The 23,501-nt window shown below is 37.6% G+C and overlaps 1 protein-coding gene across 5 annotated transcripts in view; it reads left to right on the top strand.

The window, feature by feature from the left end:
* The window catches only part of HDAC8 (histone deacetylase 8), a 219,012-nt gene that overhangs the window by 96,612 nt on the left and 98,899 nt on the right, over positions 1 to 23,501 (top strand). For 4 of the 5 annotated variants that reach the window (XM_063083263.1, XM_063083267.1, XM_063083268.1 and 1 more), the window contains one exon: positions 2,205 to 2,299. In XM_063083263.1, the coding sequence (XP_062939333.1) occupies positions 2,205 to 2,299 (95 nt within the window). Of the gene's footprint in view, positions 1 to 2,204; positions 2,300 to 10,729; positions 10,877 to 23,501 lie in introns of those variants that run through there. The other variant, XM_063083264.1, reaches the window with a different exon arrangement.

Raw genomic sequence — 23,501 nt, 5'->3', positions numbered from 1 at the left:
TCTTTGGCCATCTGAAGTCTAGATTTCAGTTCCTGAAGCAAAAGTCCTTTGGTCAAAGGTTACCTCAGATCTTAAGAACAGAGGATGTTAACCCCAGTAGACTTTCGATTCATCTTCCGTTAGTGTAGTCTTTGCTTCTCTGTTCTAATAATCACCTTTTGGAAACACACCACTAAAATTCTAACTCTACTCATATATAAGTAGTAAACACATGAATAGATTAAAAATCTAAGCTGAATTGAAGAATGACTCTCTTCCCCCCCAAAAAGCATGGATTTGCTACAATTAAGCAGAATTGAGAGATTCAGAGAGTCTCTTGGACATTTTTGTCTTCAGTGTGTACTGATATTTGTACTACTTAACCAACAGAAAACTGGGTATATTTAATAGGAGCATTTGTACATTTGAGAAAGGAACCTATCACAACCTCAACCACCTTTGAAGATGCCTTGCTTAGAATCTTCTGTCCACCTACCTGGCACAATCTTTACCTCCTTGGATGAATGGATTGGTGTATTAAAATGGCATTGAGTTAAAATGCATATATTATGGAAGAGCTAATAGTTTTTTGTTTTGTCAAACTGTTGTAAAATTAGGGGAAACTGTGGAGAGGTCTTAGTAAATGAGAGAGCATTCAACACAAATACAGGAGCCTGGTCCTTTGGCAGCCTCAAACCCTAGAGGGAACAAAATTAAAGGTGCTTACAAGAGATAACCTCTTATGAAAAGCTGGCAAGAGATATATTAACTTCGTCTCAAGAAAAAGATAAAATTGATAAGTACTAAGGGTACCAAGGATGGTGATTATGATACAGGTACAGTTGCGGGGAAAAAAGACCTTTGTACAACATACATCTGTGAGAATTTGACTCTGTTTGAGGCTACAGCCTTTACTTAAAGAGCCTGTTAGCATTCTCTAAAGCTTTTTTACTTTCTCAGCTCAGAGTTTTGACTTTTGAATATGTAACTCTACTTATGCAATATGTGTATTCCTGAAAATGCTTGTGTATAAATGGAATTTTTGCCAATCAAATCATCACCTAATGATGCGTATGCACCAGAGACAGCTTTCTACATAAGCAAAGCCTATAGTCACTCTTTTTGAAATTAAATAATCATGCCAAATAAGTCTATCTTATAAATTCAGATTTGTCCGTGTCAGGCGTTTAAGTAATACCTGTACTATCAAACTGAAGTTGTCAGCCCCTATTAACACATAGAAAATTAGTAGAGATGGCCACATCCCCAAGCTTCAGTAGACCCCATTGAGGCCTAAAAGACACACTCCAGAAGCCTCACCATCACAGACCTTTCAAATAGTAGAAAAGCTTAAGAAAAGGGTGACCGTATGTCCCAGTTTATATATGCTATCCCAGTGTGATGATTAACAGTGTCCTCTTCTACTCTTAAAAGTATACCATTTTGGACAATAATTTATATGGTCACCCTACCTAAAATAGATCAGATTCTATTTCCCTTAAGCTGCATTGGGGTTAGGAAACCATTCCATTTTACCCTGTACACTCTTGGAATTTAGCTAAAGGCCAATGTTCTAATGCTTGCGTGGCAGAGCACATCTATTCAGCACACACAAAAAATGCTGATTATTAGCCAGTATAATATGGCTGCTGGGTGACTGTGACAGGACCTGACAAGATGGGTCAGAGTGTCTATCAACAGTCCCTTCCTCGTCTCACTCTCTTTGATCTCTGCCACCAGGCCTATGTTTAGTGGTGAAAAGGAATGCTGATATTAAAAGGAGGAAGTCTATTTCTGTCAGCACTTTTCTTAAATCACATTCAGCTCATTTTACAGAATTGTTGCAAAATTCATCACAGAAAGCTTCACACTGCGTAGGTCACCTCAAGAGATCAGGGTTTCAGAGATCTCACTCTTGCCATTATCTCTTGATGGAATTGAGTACCTTGGATTCCTTGGGTGCATGTTTGTTGGGAGGTGAGAGCCTCTTTAATCTTTATAGACCTTGGACTTCTACACTGTGTGTGATCTCACTAGTCCATCAAAGTCTGCTTACTAGGTGGTTTTAAAATATCATAAAGGGATGTTTAGGTGAAATTCTGTACCTTGGAGTTGTCTTTTTAGCCCTTTTATTAAAACATTTTTCTCTCCTTCCTTACCCCCCTTCCCTCTCCTGCTGTTTTGTGACTATTCTTTCCTAACTTCACAATTCTTGATGGAGACAGGAGGCTATAACCTTGCCAACACGGCTCGATGCTGGACATACTTGACCGGGGTCATCCTAGGGAAAACACTATCCTCTGAGATCCCAGATCATGAGGTAAGTAAGGCTCTGACAAGTCCTCTCTTCTTTAAGGGGAAGAGCTGAGTCATTCCACCTAATCAAAATCACGTCCTCACCACTCAATACCGTTTTGTTGAGAGACACTTCAATAACAATAACACACTGTCTTGGCAGAATAGTGGACTCTTGTTCCAAAATATCCAAGACCTTCTGCCTTTTTTTAACAAGAGATCTCAAAGGCCAACCAACTTTAATTTCTCAATTAATTACAGAGAATGTGGGAAGGGGTCACCTGTTCACACAAAGAACTCTTTGGAATATGTGCATATTTTTATCCCCTAACCTGAAAAAGGAAAGGGCTATTTTTAAATGTGTAAGCTGGGTTCTCATCTATTTTTTAAAAGTCCTATAGGTAATATAGGTAAATTTTACATTAGTCAAAGAAAATTGAGAGACCGGGATTACCATCAAAGAACATGGTCTCTCAATTTTCTTTGACTAATGTAAAATTTAAAAAATACATAATCACTACAAAGACAGGTCTGTTGTTTTTCTGGCAATTAGTGGCACACGGAGGTTGGAGCAGGACTATCCAAAATGTGAAACGTGTCATTTGAGCCCTTGCCATTTTCTTTAGTCATGTGAGATGGGCTTTATATTTTCCAAAGCAAAGATGTCTATTCTGGTTTTCCCGAAACAAGTTAACAGAAAGCTGCCTGCGACCTGTGCATGTGCTGATAATCCCTAATTCAAAGGTGTACCCCTTCTATTCCCTCTCACCCCCACCCCTGGCAAGAAGCATGTTATCACAGATCAGGATGGGTAGCTACAGACCCTAGACAGTATGACTTAAAATGACAAACCAGTATGTGCAGCCCCACCTTCTCAAGCTATTTCCCAAGGATTGAGGATGGTGCTTTAGTTATATATAATGTTATGATTTCTGCCAGATGGAGAAACTGTATACTTGGGAGCATTATGCTTTCTAAAGTTACTATTATTTTTTTAAAATTAGAAACAACTTAAACTAATTTCCTTCCAATTTTCTTCTAACCACAGTTGAGGTATAATATGTATCTAAGAAAAACCATTCAGTATGTCTAGAATACAAATAGAAGGCACGCTATAATTTGAGACAATTTGCTGGTGTCAGGTTTTAATAAAAGTCTTTTTTCTTGAGTTGACTTACCTTTATTCAATACTTGGAAGTTTAATGAAATAGAAAGATAGTGCTGTGAACAAATGTAGTTGCTGTTATTGCTGTGGGAATATCTCAGATTGCATTGTAATTTAAAGCACTGGGACTTTAAGAACTGATCAAGTTATGTCAGAAAGAAGTTTTAAGCTGTAGAAGCCCGAATTGAGAGTGAAGGTTCTGCTCCTAAGAAGCAAAAGCAAATCCAAAGATTCATCTGTGTTAAAAGATTGATAAAATGTTAATAAAGATGAATACCACCTCTGATACCTGGAGAAGCTATGTGCCTGAGTGGGTGTGGGCTAGGCCTTAAAGGTAGAGATGTTCTGTCTTCATACCGAAATATTCTGCAAGATTAAATGAGGTATATTGTGTTGGTCAAGTGCCTGACCCACAGTTCCTGGCACCTAATAGGCACTTTTGAAATGCACGTTCTCTCCTTCCCCTTTGCGTGCTCCTCACGTCTTATACTCAGACATTTATGACAATGTCATTCATAAATTTGACCAAACCCTTTGTGAATCCCTTCTGTCATATCCTCCTGGTATGAGAGATGTGAGTCATCCAAGAAGGAACAAAGAAGAAAACTGAAATGACAGTCTTCCAGGTACAATAAGATAACATTTTAATAAAAATTGCCAACACACTTTGAAGGCATATATATAAGTTTCATGTCACTGTACACAGTTGCACAGAAATATCTTTGTGGTCCCCTGAAATGAGATCAACAAATGGTAGATCAAAAAAAATATTTGCTGAGCACCCACTGTGTGCCAGGCCCAATGCTAGGTGTCTTAGAAGATGCAAAGACAATAAGACCTCATCCCCTACCTCAAGCAGCTGGGGAGATATGCAAATGCACAGATAGTTATAATGAGCAGAATAAGACAGTAGGGACAGTGACTGTGGAGATGTGCAACAAATATAAAGGAGATACAAAGGAATGCATAAAATGCCCTGCCCTCCAGGAGCTGAAAATATAATTGAGAAATCTAGTAGGTGAAAAGGTCAAGATATTGCAGCAGTCGCTGCAGCCTGGCTGACCTCACTCTCTCCACTCTCAGTCTTGGGCTTTTGTTCTTCGATCTCCTAGGATAATAATTCTCCTCCTTCAAATGCCCTGTCACCACTTCTCTACTGTCTTCCTAAGTCCAGCTTCAAGCCCTGTGCCTTTCAAAAACTCTTACCTAAATATACCCACCCCTTTGAGCTCTTTCTTCACATTCTTTTATTCCTTCATTCATCTAACAAATATTAATTGGGCCCCTATTACTTGCAAGGCCCTATTCAGACCTGGATTCAGATATACAAACACTAACAAGATAAATCCAGTGCCCTCAAAAATCTCACCATCTAATAAAGGTGGCAGAAGAACGTGCTCAAATCCAAGACAGATGAGCATAGGGGAAATGTTTCAACAAGACTTTGAACTGAATTTTAGAGGTTGATTGAGAGTCTGCTAAGTGAAGAAGATGGCAAGGCATTCTAGGCAGAGGCAACAGAGATTGGAAAGGGTGACTGAGAAATGTGCTATATGTAGAAGATAGGGTATGCGAGTATGAACAAGATGAGGAAGGATTAAGGCTTGAACGGAAATTGGGGCCAGATTACGAAAAGTCTTGAATGCTGCACTAAGGAGTTTACTCTTTTTTCCTACAAAAACAGATGAGCTTTGGTTTTTAGAAAGCTTACTTGGTACAGCACGGAAGATAGATTTTAAAGGGGAGAGAGGAGAAAGGCAGACCTGTTAAGGGGTTCAAGTATATTCCCACGGCACTTACAGTCTGTACCATGCATTTGTGCATCTGTGTTTGGGTTGTCAGCATTCCCCCTCAGTGCTTAGCAGAACGTTAAGCACCCACCTTATTGTGTTTATTCAGTGAATAAATGAGCGTTTGAACAATAAGTGTCTCAACATTCACAATGGTAAACTTCTGTTTTTAAGATGGAAGAACTGGAAGCATAATTTAGCCTTTCTCTGGGAACACAATTCAACCCCAGTAGCAACTTCCTTTCCTTTGCAAGAAATACCAGGTATCCCAGCTATAGGAAACAGGTGTATCCATAGAAAAACACTAGATTACCAATGCAGAGAAGGCAGTTGGGAAGGCAAGCCCAGCACAAATATTATAAGTGATTAAGGGTAGGACTTCAAGCATAGCCCTCATAAGATACAAAACCAGTGATGCCATAAAGCCAGTGATGAGGGAGTTAGTCTCAGCCCAGGAACTGGGGAGTCAGGTTGGCCAGCCAAGTGTGGAATAAGGAGGCAGTCCCAGCTGGAAGAGGAGTTGTGAGCCCAGCTGGGAAAGCCGAGAGGAATGGAGCCTGTCTGTATAATTGGCCCAGGTATCTCTACCATAGGGAAGGCCCAAAGGTAACATAGCCCCATAAAAAGACCACTACATAGCTATTTTAGCACTAGCACCTGGACTATTATGTATAAGAATGCTCTATAGTCCAGTGATACTACTTAGATCCCATGATTTAGGATAGAGTAAAGCAGTTTTACATATATGAGTCCTCAGATAGGTCTATTAACAAAAAATATTTACTTAACCAGACCACTTTTGATGGGCTGATTAGAGAAACTAGCTGTGACTCATTCATATTAGGGAAAATATGTAGTTATTACAAAGAATTAAGTCAATTTATATACAAGTGTATGTTGCTAGTGTAAAATAATCTTGCAGTGCAATCTACAGATTGCATTGAGTCTGTAGATTGATTTCGGGAGGCATGACAGCAATATTTAATCTTTCAATCCATGAATTTACTATATCTTTCCATTTACTTACGTCTTATTTAATTTCAAATTTTAATTTATACTCTTCAGTAAACAGGTATTGCACAACTTTTGTTAAATGTATCCCTAAGTATTTCATGATTTCAATGTTATTGTAAATGGTGTTTTTCATTTCAATTTCCAATTGTTTGTTACCAGTATATAGAAATATTTGCACAATGGATTTTTTTACAATATATATAACCTGGCTAAACTCACTTATTAGCAGCTTTTGGAGATTACTTTACATGCCATCTGTGAATAAAGAGAGTTTTACTTCTTCCTGTACAATTTTCATGCGTTTTATTTCTCTTTTCTTACCTTGTACTGGTCAGGACTGCCAGTGCAATGATGAGTAGAAGTGGTGAGTGAATACTTTGGTCTTGTTCCCAATCACAGGGGGAAAGCGCTTAATCCTTCACTATTGTAGGTTTTTCAAAAATGTTCTTTATTAGGTTGAGAAAGTTTCCTTCTATTCCTAACTTGCCAAGAGGTTTTTCTCACAAATGAGTGTCGAATTTTGTCAAATGCTTTTTCTTCATCTATTGAAATGATCATATGGTGTCCTCCTTTATCTTGTTAGTACAGTAAATTGCGCTGCTTTTTTTTTTATGTTAAACTAACTTTACATTCTTGGGATAAACCTACTTGGTCATGGTGTATTATCCTTTTCATATGTTGCTGGATTCAGTTTGCTGGAATGTGGTCAAGGGTTTTTGTGTTTATGAGGGATGTTGGCCTGTTGTTTTCTTTTCTTGTAATGTCTTTGTCAGCTTTTGATATCAGGGCAATAATGATCTTATAAAATCACTTCAGAGGCATTACCTCCTCTTCTGTTTAACAAAAGAGTTTATGTAGAATTGAAACTATGTCTTTCTAAAAGGTTTGATAGAATTCACCAGTGAAAACATTTGAGCCTGACATTTTCTTTGTGGGAAGGTTTTTAATTATGAATTCAATTCCTTTAATAGTTATATGGCTGTTCAGATTTTCTTTTTCTTCCTGATTCCATGTTGATAATTTGTCTTTCAAGGAATTTGCACATTTACTCATAATATTCCCTTATTATTGTTTTACATGTCTGTAGGATTTGTAGTGATATCCCCTCTTTCATTCCTAATCACTAATATGTGATTTCTTTCTTTTTTTCTTGATGATTTTAACTAGTGGGTTTATCAATTCTATTGAGGTTTTTTTTTTTTCAAGGAACCAGCTTTTAGTTTTACTGACTTTCTTTTTCTCTTTTCTATTTCATTATTTCTGCTCATATCTTTGTTATTTCCCTCCTTCTGCTTACTTTGTATTGTATTTTAGTTCTTTTTCTAGTTTCCTATGATAGAAACTTTTAAGCTATAAATTTCTATCAAATTTTGCTATGTTGTTTCATTTTAGTTCAAAATATTTTCTTTTTTGATTTGATGGGTTATTGAGAAGTGTAGGGTTTTTAAAATAAATTTCCAAATATTTGAACACTTTCCCAATTTATTTTTAATTTCAATTTTATTTTTAAATTTCAATTTATATTTAATTTATTTTTAATTTTAATTTTACTTTGTTGTGCTCAGAGAACATAGTTTCTCTGATTAAATGCTTATTAGCGTGATTTCAGTCCTTTTATATTTATTGAAATTTTTTATGGTCCAGCATATGATCTATCTTGGTGAATGTTTCATGTGCAACTTGCAAATAATATGTATTCTGCTGTCATTGGGGGGTATTTTCTTTATCAATTTGGTCAAGTTGGTTGAGAGTGTTGTTTATGTCTTCTCTATCCCCACTGATTTTCTGTCTGCTTGTTCTGTCAATTACTGAACCCAACCATGATTTTGGATTTGCCTATTTTGTTTTTTCACTTGTGTCAGTTTGGGCTCATGTATTTTTGAGGCTGTGTTATTAGATGCATACACACTTAGGGTTGTTATAGCTTCTTGGTGAACATCTCTGGTAATAATCCTTGTTCTGAGATCTACTTTCTCTGATTTTGATATTACTACACCTGCTTCCTTATGATTATTTTTTGTGTAATATATCTTTTCTCTCCTTTTACTTATAACCTATTCATGTCTTTATATTTAAAGTGAATTTCTTATAGACAGCGTATAGTTGGGTCATGCTTTCTTATCCAGTATGATAATCCCTGCCTTTTAGATGGGGTGCTTGGGCCATTTATGTTTAAAGAAATTATTTATATATTTAGGTTTAAGTCCATCTTCCTATTTGTTTCCTATTTGTCCCATCTGTCTTTTGTTTCTTTTTTTATCTTTTCCTGCCTTCTTTTGAATTAAATAATTTTTTTTAGGATTGCATTTCCTTTCCTTACTTGCTTATTAGCTATAACTCTTTGTTTTGATTTTTTTGTGTGGTTACTCTGGAGTTTACAGTATGTATTTTTAGATTTTTGGTATTACATTACTTCACATATAATGTAGTAAATTTACAGCAGTGTTCTTCCATTCTTCCCTTTCCCTTCCTTTGTGCTATTGTAGACATATTTTTACTTTTGCATATGTTATAAACCCCTCGATACATTGTAATTGTTATTGTTTTAAACAGTCAATTTTTTTTCTAATTTTAAAAATATTTACTAAATCATTTAAAATAAAATAATAAATCTGGTACATATTAGCACAAATAACATATTAATGGAAAATAACTGTATTTTCCAAGACAAAAAGATTTCATAAGAAAAAATGTCATTGTTATACACTTCTGCCCATCTCTTTAACATTGAGCTTAGTAGATGACAGCTGACTTCTCATACCTGCTTCTACATTCAGTGTGCTTTGATACGTTGTTTTTGTTAAAGTATATAAAGAAAATCCAGCTTCATAAAGATATGTAGCTGGAAAAGGGAGGATTATTTGCATAATCTTTTCAAATAATTTTGAATATTCTTCTTTTATACTACACCAAAACTCTACAAATAATAGTTTCAAAAAGGTTGATGCAGTGTGGAATCTGAAACCATATCAGTGAAATTTTTATATACTGTTATATTAAAATTTATTGGTCATCTTGTACTTTGAATGGATATTTTACCCATATTATACATACTGGTTATTTGAAAAGTATTGATTCACTAAGTTATGCACATATTCCAAATGTTGACACATTTTATACAGCATCAAAAAATCACATTTATTAATATCACTGATCTCATTGGGAAAAAGTTTAAGTTTTGGGAACCTGTCAAGCTCACAATGGAGGAATAAAGTTTTGCAAAATTCTAATTTTCACTCAAAAAACATGATTATTATCATTGCCAACAAATACTGTCCATTGTTTACCCTGAAGTGATAGGTTTACTTCATTTTTGAGAAAATATTTCCCAAATATCCAAGTATTTAAACACGGTTTGTCCATCAGTTGTTCTTTCAGGAAAAAAAAAATGGTGTTCCATGAAAAATGTGGCTAGTTAAGCTTATAACTTAATGAAAGACATGCTTTTCCTCAAGACAACCACCATAGTACAGTTTATACCAGAAGCACCTTATGCATATCTCCTATTTTGTCACACAGAACATTAAATCCAGCATCAAGATTTAATAAAATTAATAATTTTTAGTGTTTCATTGAGGACATTCTTGAGTGAAATTGGATTTTTTTTTACTATGAGTGCATGGCAGTAAAGAATACAGTAACTGCAGGTGTACTTTGGTGCTATTGCCATATGATGGTACCAATAGTTTTACCCACCATTGCTTTCCCACCTCCATACAAATATAAACAAAGTTCCTCCAGCATTAACCATGAGATTCAAGCAAGTTATTCAGCACTTTGAATATTTTAGCACTATTTGCGTTTGTTGCCAACCATTCACAGTAAAGAAGGTCTTCTTCAAAGATTAATTAGTGCTGATACTGCATGACCACAAATAAAACAGCAAGACCAGCCAAATTTGTAGATTTGTCTGTAAGGTGAGAGTACAATTATGCAAATAAGATGCTAATTAAGTCTTTATGTTCACAAGTAAATGTTTAAATAAACAAGTTACTGTGCTGTTGAAAACAGGCAATGCCGTGAGTTATTTTACTAACTTTTCATCCAGTAGGCAGTGAGCAATGTCAACTGTCCAAAACTTTATTTAAGCTATCGTATGCAATTCTCCAGCCAATGCAGTACAATAATTTACCCATACGATGTTTCAATGGCTTTTTCATTTCTAGTTTGGAAAGTTATAACAAACAATTTTTTTGGCGTTAGTAAGCTTATCATGTCTACACTTAAAATATTCAGTTCCTTTCCCTTTAACAATGAATGAATGGTCTGAAAATGATGCTACAACTTAAATGATGAATTATTTTGAAACTATTCAAAAATGTTCTGTTGCATAAGACACTGTAAGGTAAATTAATGACATATATAAACATAACTTTAATTCTATTTTGATTTCTTATTTACAATTTCACCCAGTTTCTTTGAAGTAAATGTCTTCCTTCCATGAGTCAGAACCTTCACTGATACTTTACTTTCATCATTTTCATAGATGTTGCGACTCTGATTTGAGAGAACAAGTCTTCCAATCTCCCTTTGTTAAAACAACAATCCATATTCTTATTGTATTTCTATCTATGTGGAAGCAAAAACCTCGGATTTCAAAATAATGATTTATTAAATAATAACAAAATTAAAGAAATTATAGCAGAGATTATGAAGACAGCTTTTCCATGTTCCTCTTGTTTAATGTGGTCAGGAAGTCTGAGCACTGGTCAATGGTGCCAGGACTTCAGAAGAGAGAAATGAGAAGCTTGAAGGAGAGAATGAAGACCCAGAGCCCAACCAGGTAAGGGATTCCATGATAGGGGCACCTGCTGTATGGGCCCCAACAGGAGGTACAGCGAGGCTAGGCAGCTACTCATGCCAGCCAAGGATGCAATGTTTGGGCTAGAATGCGCCAGCCAAGAGCATCACTGGACCACATTCCGTATACCCCCAACTGGGCTATGCCACCTTTTGGCTGGACTGTGTTGCTCCATTTACTCTCTGACACCAGGCTGACAGCCTGCCTTGCTCCTCCCTGGCCTTTGGTGGCACTCCTTTGCACTTAGCACATAAGCAGCCACCAGTGGACCCACTGTGCTTCCAACATGGTCCTAAATTGACTTTCAAAAAAATTAAAAGATGAATAAGAACATATCCTTTATAATTACCCATATATTTACCCTTTCCAGCATTCTTTACTCCTTTGTATGGATCCAGGTTTCCATCTGGTACAAGCTGCATTCTGCCCAAAGAACTTCAGTTTATTTTTTTTACAGTGTAGGTCTGCTAGCAACAATTATCTCAGCTTTTGTTTGTCGGAAAAAGTCCTTACTTTGTTTTAATTTTTGAAAGATATTTTCACTGGGTATAGAATTCTAGGTTGATAAATTTCTTCTTTCAGGATTTTAAAATCTTCTTGTTTGCATATTTTCTCATGAGAAGCCTGTGATAAATTTTTATCTTTGTTCCTTTGTAAAATACGTGCCTTTTTTATCTGGCTGCTTTTCAGTTTTCTCTTTATCCCTAGTTTTCAGCAGCTTGATTATAATGCACCTTCATGTGCTTTTCTTTGTGTTTATCCTGTTTGGGGTTCATTGATCTGTGGGTTTATAGTTTTTATCAAATTTGTAAATATTTCAGCCATTATTTCTGTTACTTTTTCTCTTCTACTTCTGGGACACCAGCTAAACCCAGTTAGACCAGTTATATTGTCCCATAGGTTACTGTGACCTTTTTTATTTTTTTTTTTTTCAGTCTTTTATTTCTCTCTGTGATTGATTGTGGAGAGTTTCTATTGCTTTGTCTTCAAGTTCATCGATCTTTTCTTCTCCAGTATAAATGCTGTTAGTCCCATCCAGTGAAATTTTCCTTTCAAATATTGTATTTTTTATCTTTAGAATTTCCATTTTTAAAAATATCTTCCATTTCTCTTCTCATTGAGTTCATTTTTTTTTTACATCCTTGAGCATATGGAGCATATTTATAATAGCTGTTTTATAGTTCTTCTCTACTAATTCCATCATTTCTGTCATTTCTGTGTCTGTTTATGTGGATTGATTTTTTTCCCAGATTATAAGTCACATTTTCACGCTTCTTTGTATGTTTAGGAATTTTTTATTGGATATTGAACATCATGAATTTTACATTGTTGAGTACTGGATTTTTTAATATTGATTTCAAGAAGATTCTACTTTTTTTCTGATAAAGAGTTAAGTTGTTATAGATCAGTTTGATCCTTCCAAGATTTGTTTTTAAACTCATTTAGAGTAGGTCTTGAGTAGCCTTTATGCTAGGGGTAATTAGCCCACTTTGAAGGCACTACCCCTCTGAAGTCCCCACAGATAATCCATGTATTCAGTGAGGTCACTCTACTTTGGCCTTTTGTGAATTCTAGGAATTGTTCATCTTATAATTCCTCTGTAATTCTTGTTTCCTTATCAATTTTTTTGGACTGTCCTTGTGAAGTTTTACCCCATACATACTCAGATTGGTATTCATCAAAAGACTCAAGGGGGACTTCCAGTCAAGATGGCAGAATAGATGGTCCCCAGCATCACTCTCTCCCACAGATCAACTAATCTACAACTATAAAAAAACAATGGAAGCCAAGCTGTGGCTGCTAGAACTCAGGGGAAGAGGAGGAGAGACCTACAGAGTGCGTGAAGGCCAGAGAAGCCACAATAAAGGAAAGAAACAACCTCTCTGACCAATTTGAGCCCCAGCAACTTCCAGGCTGGAGCTGCTGAGCACACTGAGCAGGAGCCAGCAAAAGCCACAGCTGTGCCCTTCAGATGAAGTTGCATGGAGGCGGCAGGGGAGAAGAGGGCCTTGTTGACCCCCAGGCCATCAAGACCACTAATCAGATTCCCGTGGACTGACACAGGAGCAAGGAGCCACAATAACTGAAAAAAAAGGAGCCACTCAGAGGCTGGTGTGTCATCGCAAGGGACTGGTGTACAGCCTGTCCCATGGGAAGTGTTCACAGTACAGGCAGTGGGGGAGAAAGGCCCACAAGGAGAACACTGGGACACAACAAGGACAGCTGATCTGCCCTCCAATCAGCATAGAACCACTCAGAGGAGACTGGTCAGGAATATAGATCTGCATGGGGTGCTTTTTGATGAAAAGATTCAGGCCCAGATAGTGTTTCTATACAACCCAGGTGCATTGGATCTCACTAAACCCTGAAGTACCTATAAAGTCAACCATTAAAACCTGAGCTTCACAAAAAGCCTTCCCGAGGGAATCAGCAGCAAAGCAGCAATTTAGCTCAACCGCAGAGCTCCAGTACTAGTCCCCACAGGAAGTTCCTCCACTTTACAAGTAAGCAAAGAACAACAAATTAGTTCCAGTGCAGAGTTTAAGTGTTGGGAACAGCAAATAATCCAACATAGAACTGAAAGAAAAAACAGAGTACCCACAACCTGAGACAAAGGTTGATTTTAACTAGTAAGTGTCTCATTTCACCAAAGAACACCTATAACACCTAGAAGGACCAGAAGTCCCCTGGGCTACCAAACCAGAAAGGGGGGACAACCAGGCACACTGCCAGCACCATGGGGTCTTCCCAGGGTCTTGAGGCATGGAGACGGGGAAAAGACTCTCTGCCCACAACCAGGCACACCACCAGTGCTACAGGGCTCGCCTAGGGTCCTGAGGCATGGAACTGGTGACCGGACCCCCTCCCACAACCAGGCACACTGACAACGCCACCACCAACTAGGTAAGGAGCATGCCAGAAACATCAACTCCATGTGGGTGGCCCACCACAGCCACCACAATAACCATGGCTGCCGCAAAAGTAGCTAGACCCCACAACCACCGTGCAGATGGTCCACCAGCCACTGGAGTGCATTGACACAAGGAGAGTCACCAGCAGAGTCCAAAGAAAAGAAGAGGATGTCTCTCTCCACAAAACTCATTCCAGAGTGACAGAAGAAGCATCTGCTCTATGATAATACTGGGGGACCTGAACATACCTCTCAGCATTGGACAGGTCATCTAGGCAACAAATCAACAGAGTAACCATTACTCTTTCAGAAGGAGGAGAGAAGAAATCCAAGGTATTTGGGGGGGGGAGGGGAATGGGGAGAGATTGGACAAGGACAAAGATTGGATATTCTTTATACTTAAAGAATAAGTATGATTTGTAACAACATATATGCTAGTAATATTGGTTTGATCAACATATGTCAACATTGAACCCCAAAAATATGTATAATCAATTATGATTCAATAAAAAAATTTTTTAAAAAGACTCAAGCAGACCTCTATGCATGTTTCTAGTACTTTTTTTTGGCTTAGCTTCATTTGCACAATGTCTAACCACCTTGGCCTTTCTGAACTCCAATTTCTATCTGCTCTATTCAATAGGACTGTCAGGCTCTGTTTGGGTTCCTTCCTCCTACACCACAGTCCAGGGATTACCTCCAGGCAGAAAGCCTGGGTGACAGTAGGGCTCACCTCATTTGTATCCTTTTTGTCTTGGAGACCACTATCTTGTATTGCCTATTGTCCAATTTCTGAAAGTAGACAATTCCTATATTTTGTCAATTTTCCTGTTGTTTCTAGAGGGAAACTAATTCTTCCGTCATGGCCTGAAGCAGAAGTCCTTTACTTATCTATCTTCATTTTTTTCTGCCTTCATTTTTAAAGGATGTTTTTGCTGGATATAAAATGCTAGATTTATAGTTTTTGTTTTCTTCTGGCTTCCATTGTTTCTGATTGAAGTCAGTCTTGGTATTATGATTTCCCTGCATATAATGTGTCTTTTCCCCTCTGGCTACATTTATAAACTTATATTCGGCTTTCATAACCTTAACTGTGGTATGCCTCAGTGTACTTTTGTTTGTATTTATCCTACTTGGGGGTTCCCTGAGTTCATTTTTATTTATCTATAGTATTTTTGAGTGTATTAATCTGTATAGATTTTATAGTAGTTGCTTTAGGTATTAGATTATGCATATGTAATTTACCAAAGTCCCCTGGTATCAACATTTTACCACATTGAGTGAGGAAAGCTTACCTCCCCTTATGTTCCTTTAAATTCCTCTCTTTATACTGTATCTTAAATACTTCCTCTACATACATCAAGAACCACATCAGGCAGTGTTAAAGTTTTTGTTTCAACCATCAAACATAACTTAGAAAACTTAAGAGGATAAAGTCTCTTGTATTTATCCATATTTTTACTCTTTTTGTTGTCCTTCCTTCCTTCCTGATGCTCTAAGATTTCTTATTTTATCATTTTCTTTCTGTTTAGAGAACTTAACTTTTTCCATTCTTTTAAGATAGGTTTGCTGACAGGTTCTCTGTTTTCTTTCATCTGAGAATCTTGATTTCCCTTTCACTCCTGAAAGATATTTTTACTGGGTAAAGAATACTGGACTGGCAGTTCTTCTCTTCAGCACTTAAAAAGTGTGCCTCTTCCTTCTAGCCTCCATGGCTTCTGATGAGAAATCCACAGTCATTCAAATTATTATTATTCCATATAAGTAATGCATCATTTCTGTCTGTCTGCTTTCAAGGTTTTTTTCTTTATTTATTTTTCAGGCATTTGATTAGGATATGTCTTGGAGTAGATTTCTTTGGGTTTATCATGTTTAGGATTCATTCAGCTTCTTGAATATGTAGGATCATATCTTTCACCAAATTTGGGGAAGTTTCAACCATGTCTTTTCTTTCTTCTTCTGGACTCTGATGACACAAAAGTTTAATCTTTTGTTCTTGTCCCACAGGACCCTGAGATTTCGTTTTTTTTTTTTTTTTTTTTCAGTCAGTTTTCTCTCTGTTGTTCAGATTGGGTAATTTCTATTCTGTTTCCAAGTTCACCAATTCTTTTCTCTGTCATCTCCATTCTTCTATTTAGCCAATCCAGTAAGTTTTTTTGTTGTTGTTTATTATATTTTTCAGTTCTAAAATTTCCATTTGGTTCTTCATTATGTTTTCTATTTCCTTGCTAACACTTTCTATTTTTTTTTTATTTTGTTTCTAGCATGCTTTTAATTACTCATTGAAACATTTTTTTTATGATGGCTGCCCTTAAAGTCCTTGTCAGATAATTCTAACATATATGTCATCTTGGTGTTGACATTTGTTGATTGTCGTTTCTCATTCAAATTGAGATTTTTCTGATTGTTGGTATAATTAGTGAATTTTTATTGGGACCTTTAGATTTTGGGTCTTATATTATGAGACTCTGGCAACCTGAACTGTGTGTTCTCGGTCCTCAGGCAAATAAGCCTGCATCTTTCTGCTTGAGCTCTACCACTCACCACACAGAATATAAATGTGACTGTCACACAATGTTGGTCTCTTCTTTGAGGTGTTGAATTCCCTCTATTTCCATCTGTTTTTGGATATTCTCCAATACAGTCAAACAATTTATCATAAAGTTTAGTCTGATAGAAGCTATTCCATCATTACCAGAAGCCAGAAGTCAAGACTTACTGTTCATTATATACCTTTTGGTACCTTTTGAAGTTTTTACCATGTATGTATGACTTTTTTTTAATTTGAATAAATTTTTGTAGTTAAAACTTTAAAAATTAAATAAGTATATTTATCAGACAGACCTACTTTCATTGACCAGCTCTGGGGAGGGATCATAACAACAATATGTACTAGGCAAATTGAGCAAATTATTTAACCAGTCTGCACCTCAGTTTTCTCATCTATGAAATGGAGATTAATGTGAGGATTAAATGTGTTGGTCAAAGTAAAGTGCTTAGAACAGTGGCTGGTATATACTAAGCACTCAATAAATTTTAGATGTTATTATTATTAATAAATATTGGTAAAACTCCTCACATTTATTGACCTGTTTCCTCTTAGTCCCTCCAATGCTGAGAATTTGGTACTCAGTGAATGCCTAACAGATAACGACATTGAACATGGTTCTGTATAGGGTGCTATGTGGCCTTGCTAACGTTGGCAGCTCATGGAATGATACACTGAAAATGTATCAAATTGTTTTGGTATTGTCTATAATTTAGTAACAATTACCAATTAAGTAGGTAATAATCTATATTGCTTGTATGTGAATTTATTAAAAACACTTTATGAATTTGAAAAAAAAGAAAACATATCTAAATGAAATATTATCATCTTCTAAGAGTGGAGGTGAGTATGAGTGAAGGGAAATACTAGAAATTGTATACTTATGTTTTACATTTAGATATGGTCATAATACTAGTCATTCAGCAAACTATCCTATTGTAAAAAGGCTTCATATAGGTAGGATTTAGGAACTATTTGAGTGGGGAAAAGCTTAACACTTTTTAAGCACTGATTATATCCCTAGTGTATCTGTATGCTAGGTCCTTTACATATATTATCTCATATATGTCTCTCAGTAACGCCGGGAGGTAGGCCTTATACCCCATTCAATGAGAAAAGTAAGACTCAGCAAATAACTTGCCCAGGATCAGCTAGTAAAACAGTAGAGCCAGGATTCAAATGAAAAATCTATCAGATTTCTGGGTTTATCCTCTTTTCCCTACTTTCAGTGATAGGACCCAGGATTTTGGTGTAAAGAATACATGGAAGAAAAATAAACATGTATTCAACATCTACTACTGGCCAGATAATGTGCCACATGCATTATTTGATTTAGTTCTCAAAAAATTATTTTATTCAATCCTCCTGAAAGCCCTACAAGAAGAAAGATAGGTAATATTTGTTGAGTACCTCCTGTGTATCTTACACTTCACTAGGGCTTATGTCAATTACCTCATAGGGTCTCCTAACAACCCAGCAAAACCAGTATTATCTTAACAACTAGTAAGAAGCCAAGCTGAGCTTTTACCATACTTGCCTGCCTCCCAAGGCAGCTCTAAAGGACACCCCTTCAGGATACATATTTCTAAACATTTAGCAGAACATGCATTCCAAAAACATGATATTTTAAGGTACAGTCTAGAAACACAAAGGTCTCTCCATAACAGTGGTTTTTAATTTGGGGAGGTGGTCATGGATCCCACTGAGTATCTCACAGCTCCTCCTCCTAGACAAGTGCTTATATACACACAATTTGGGGTACAATTTCAGAGCATTCAGCAATTTTCTTAAGCACATCAATGGATTCTTTGCTTAAAACAAGAAGAAACCTGCTCTAAAGAACAGAAGTAAATCTTAGAAAACAAGAGCACTTATTAATGTTTCATTACTGAGATTTACAAATTCTCTAGAGCACTAACACCTATATTTGACTATTCTGTTATGTTTCGCAAAGTGGATGGCAGTCCTTTTTCTCATTTGGTTTTTCAGCCCCAGCACTACTGGATTTTCTGGTGGTACAATTCTTTGTTGTGGGGAACTGTTCTGTGCATTATAGGATGCTGAGCCACATCCTGGCCTCTATGCAGTAGATGATGGTAGCAAACTCCCTGCCTTCCCCTGCAGTTCTGACAACCAAGAATGTCTTCAGACATTGCCAGAAGTCCTGGTGTCAGGGCAATATTCCCCATGGAGAACCACTGTTTATATAATTACAGTCACCACTCCTGAGTCACTCTCAAGCATAAAGAGCCTGAGAGCCAGCCTTTCGCAAAGTACATCTTTTTCTTGCTTGATTAAGGTCTCCTATGAAACTACTCAACTAAGTTGAGCAAGATGGATTCATCTCAACAATTAAATAGCTAGCTGAACATGTAAAGTTTCTGTTACCTAAAAGACCAAAAAGTAGTTTATATAGTCCCCCTCCTTTATTGATTGAATGATTGACTTATCGAGTCATTCGGTCATTCAATGACTATTTATTGAATACTAACAATGTACCAGACACTATGCCAAGTGCTGGGGCTACAATGGTGGACACTGTAGATGTGGTCCCCAAGTCATGGAACTTATAATCTAGTGAGGAAGGCAGACTAAAGAATAAGTAAAAAATAAGTTAAAAAATTATGAATTGTGATAAGTGCCATGAAGGAAACACACAGAGTGTAGAGATAGAGACTATCAAGGGGATTTAGATAGGGTCGCTAGGATAGGTCTCTCTGAAGATGTGACACTTAAGGCCAGAACTTGAAGGGGGAGAAAGAGTCAGCCAGGTTAAAAAAAAAAAAAAAAAAAAAAACTAGAGGGCAAGTGTTCCAGGCAGAGTAGGCAACCAGGTATAAAGATGCTGAGACAAGAAAGAGCTTGGTATATTCTGGATACTGAAAGAAGGCCTCTGTGTCTAGCACTAGTGAGTGAGGGACAAGAGGTATGAGATGGAATAGGCAGGGATCAGACCCTGCAGGCCATGATGAAGAGGTGCTTTTAAAAGGAGAGGTACCATGATTTGATATACGTTTTAAAACTACTCTGGCTGTTGCTTGGAATGGGGGACGGGCCAGCAGGAAGGTAAGTATGGAGACCAGTGAGGAGGCCAGTGCCAACTGACAGATGACAGTGGTGGCCGTGGAGATGGAAAGAATGATATATTTTAGAGATAGGACTGACATACATGCTGATGAATTACACGTAGATGGTGAGGAAAAGTGAGGAATCAAGGTTTCTAACTTGAACTGTTAGATGAACAATGCAATGAGTTATTGACATGGGAAAGACCAGCATGGTAAAAGAGAAAGAGAGAGATTTTTTTTTTTTTTTGGTCAAGTAAGCCAGTAATGTAGAGACCTGACTAGTTACTCAATGAAGAAGGAAGCCATTCAGTTCAAGAAAGATTTATTTAACACCTACTGTACGCTGGGCACTATGCTAAGTGTTGAGGGTACAGAGAAGTAAAAGACATGCCCCTTTGCTCAAAGAGCTTGCAGCAAAGAAGACAGACATATAAACAGACAACTTCAATTGGCTATGTTAAGTGCTAAGTTAGAGGTATACAGAGTTACAGAAGACAGCCAATTAGTCTGACTGGGGCAGGGGAATGGTGGGGCAAGGGAGGCAATCATGGAAGGTGTCCTGAAGATGATGTCTGAGCTGAGGACTGAGCTCAGCATTAGCCAAGCAAGTGTGTGGAAAGCACAGGTGATTAAGGAAACAGCAGTAGAAAGGCACAGAGCCAGGAAACAGCATGATGCATTTAGGGAACTATAAAAAATGCAATATTACCAGAACATAAACTTGAAGGCAGGGAATGATAGGAGATGAGACTAGATATATAATATTGACAATAGCTAAACATTATCGAGTACTTACATGCCAGGCATTGCACTAAGTGCCTTACATGGATATCTCATTTAATCCTTGCAATCACAATACAAATATGGAAACTGAGACAGAGGAAGATTGGGTACCTTGCCCAAAATTACACACTGTCAGAGCTGAGATTCAAACCTGTTTAACTCTAGAGCCCATGTTCTTAACCACATAAAGTTTTAAGTGGCTTTAATGCTAAAGCACTGAGAATGTACCTGTTAGCACTACTGAGTCATGGAAGGGCAGTGACATGGTTAGACCCGTGTTTTAATGAGATGACTCAGGATGATTTAACAGAGGCCAGGCTGAAGACCGTTGCAGTACATCAGGCAAGTGATGAAGAGAGTTTAAAGTAGGGAGGGAGATGAGGGAAAGATTTAAGAAATGTTTAGGAGGTAGAATTAGCACTACTTGGTGATTAATTGGATTCTGGGGGCAAAGGAGAGGGAGAAATCTGGGATTTCACCATGTTTTCTGGTTTGGGTGACTGGATGATGTTACTATAAAACAAATACAGGAGGAGCACTAAAAGTGAACCATTTTTTATGGTGAGTACTAGGTACCAATGGAATACCCATGTGAATCCGTCCAAGATGTGATATGAGAGTCTGAAGTTCAGGGGATAAGTCATGGCTGGATATAGATCTGAGTATTAAGAGCATGTCAGAGGTGGTTAAAATCATGAGGGTGGATGAGATTACCCATGGGGAATGTGTAAGAGGGAGACCATAGGGCCAGTGAGAGAATCTTAGAGAATTTCAATGTTTAAGGAACTAGCAAAAACAAGCTCACAAAGAAGATTGAGAAAGCATGTTCACAAGGATAAGCAGTTTAGCATAGTGATTAAAATCATGGACTCTGGACCCAATCTGTGTGGGTTTATATCCTCTGAGCTTTGCCACTTATCAGCTGTGTGATGTTGGGCGAGTTACTTCACCTCTCTAAGCCTTCATTGTTTGAGTATTAGATGTACGTGTAAGACATGTAAAGCCCTTAGCATAGTGCCTGATAAACACTCAGTATTACCTAATATTTATAGGAAGAAAACCAAAGTAGGATCATGGAAACCAGAAGTCAAAAGTTTAAAAGATGGAGAGAATGCTGAAATGTGTCAGATACACCAGAGAGATCCGATAAGCTAAGGTCTTACAAGTATGGATTAGATTTGGCAACACAGAGGCTATAGGTGACCTTGGTGAGAGGAATTTCAACAAAGTGGAGGGGGCAGAGGCCAGACAATAACAAGTTGGCTAAGAGAAGGTAAAGAAAATAGCAGCAACAGAGAAGGCTAACTCTTTCAAGAAGCTTGCCATTTAAGAAAAATCTCAATAAAGTGAAAAAACAAATATACAAGAATGCTCACCTTAGCTTTGTTTAATGTCCAAGAGTGAGGGTTTAAGAGGTCAGTAGGGGGGGTAGGAAAAGTGGTAAATGTTGGAACAGTAATTAAGGAGAGTGGGAGAAGACGCTGACTAGAGACAAGTGATGATGAAGAAGCCTGGAAGTGCATTTGAAGTTGGAGATCATGGATCTGTGGTACCAGTCTGTCCAATGGTGTGGTTTTTTTTTTCAATGGGCAGAATAGAGAAGGCAAATTGCAGGGGGTGGAGTGACCTGGGGTGGTGATTTTTCAAGGCAAGTGGAGCAAAAGGGCAGAGGTTGAAGGTGATGGTGAAAGAGGTTTAAGTGTATAATCATGTGGTCTAGGCTGAATGAGAGGCCAAGAGAGGGCAGACAAACAGGGATAAAACAGGGATCAGGGGGCTGGGGCATCTCTGTGAAGGCAGAGAGCAGAGATAGTGGGGTATAGGCATAAGAGAATTGGTAGGACCAGAACTTGAACTTAAAAGTGTAAGATAATAGAGGCAGCATGGTAGAAAGAGTACAGACTTTTGAAATCAGACAGATTTGAATTTGAATTACAGCTCTGAGGTTAAACGGTTATGTGACTTTAGGCAAGTTCCTTGAACTCTGTAAACTTCAGTTTCCTCACCCTTAAGGTAAGCTCATCGAAAAACTGGCACATTGTTATGCCTTGATAGCGGTTATTCCCCTTCTCTCCCACTCAGCATTTATTGAGCACCTAATATGAAACAGTCTTTTCTGGGACACCCTTCCTTTTAGGGACTCATGGTTTAGCAAAAGTGACACAAATACAAAGAACTAAATGGCAATACAAGGTAAACAGGTAAACTGCAGTTGAAGTTGCTAAGTACAATAATAGCAGTATGTGCTAGGAGAACCCAGTGGAGGCGTGACTAATAGTGCCTGAGAGAGTGAGGGGAGGCTTCTCTGTAAAGCTATTCACAACCTAATTTTTAGTTTTGTTTTTTTTTTTTTTTTTTGGTCTTTTTCGTGACCGGCACTCAGCCAGTGAGTGCACCAGCCGTTCCCATATAGGATCCGAACCCACGGCGGGAGCGCTGCTGCGCTCACAGCGCCGCACTCTCCCGAGTGCGCCACGGGCTCAGCCCTAATTTTTAGTTTCTAATGTTGAAAGAAAGTAGGGGGAAATGAGGAGATGACATTTTAAGGGAAACAGCAAAGAAGCTTTTGCTTTTATTTTCCTAGATGGTATTCCAAGGAGCAACGGGTTCACGGGAAGGTGTTTATTTGTTATAAGGAAAATTACTTGTGCAGGTTTGTTAACTGAGAAGAAGTGTGTAATGAAGTGAGAGATGTCTAAGATTATTGAAAAGAAAGGAAATAATCAAGAGTTCAAGGTTCCAGAGGAGGAGGTAAGAGGAGGTAAAAATCTGGAGCCCAGATCAGGGGGTTACTCCAAGACAGGATGCAAAATAATCCTTTCTCTAAAACAAGGCAGGGAAAAAGAAGAAAAGTAGACATAGATCATTTACATCTAAAAGGAAGAAAGAGGCAATTTCTGGACATTGCATTCTATCTATATGCAATTTTTCCTGATTTTTATAAACCAAGAATATTTCCTTAATATGTTCACAATAAATGAGTGCAGCCTGTTTGGGGAGCTAATTCCTACAACTGATGGAGCCGACATCAGTTGCTGAAATGGAAGCAACAGAGATAAAGAGCTTCCAAGCCCTCATTTCTACACCTCGAAAAACGGGGTGCTGATTGCTGCAGCAGCATCAGGCTACTGTGATGAGTCCTCCTCT

The sequence above is a fragment of the Cynocephalus volans genome, chromosome X (assembly GCF_027409185.1).
Source record: "Cynocephalus volans isolate mCynVol1 chromosome X, mCynVol1.pri, whole genome shotgun sequence".
Taxonomy (NCBI): Eukaryota; Metazoa; Chordata; class Mammalia; order Dermoptera; family Cynocephalidae; genus Cynocephalus; species Cynocephalus volans.
The sequence above is the reverse complement of the archived record's forward strand: the minus strand, read 5'-3'. Positions and strand labels throughout refer to the sequence as shown.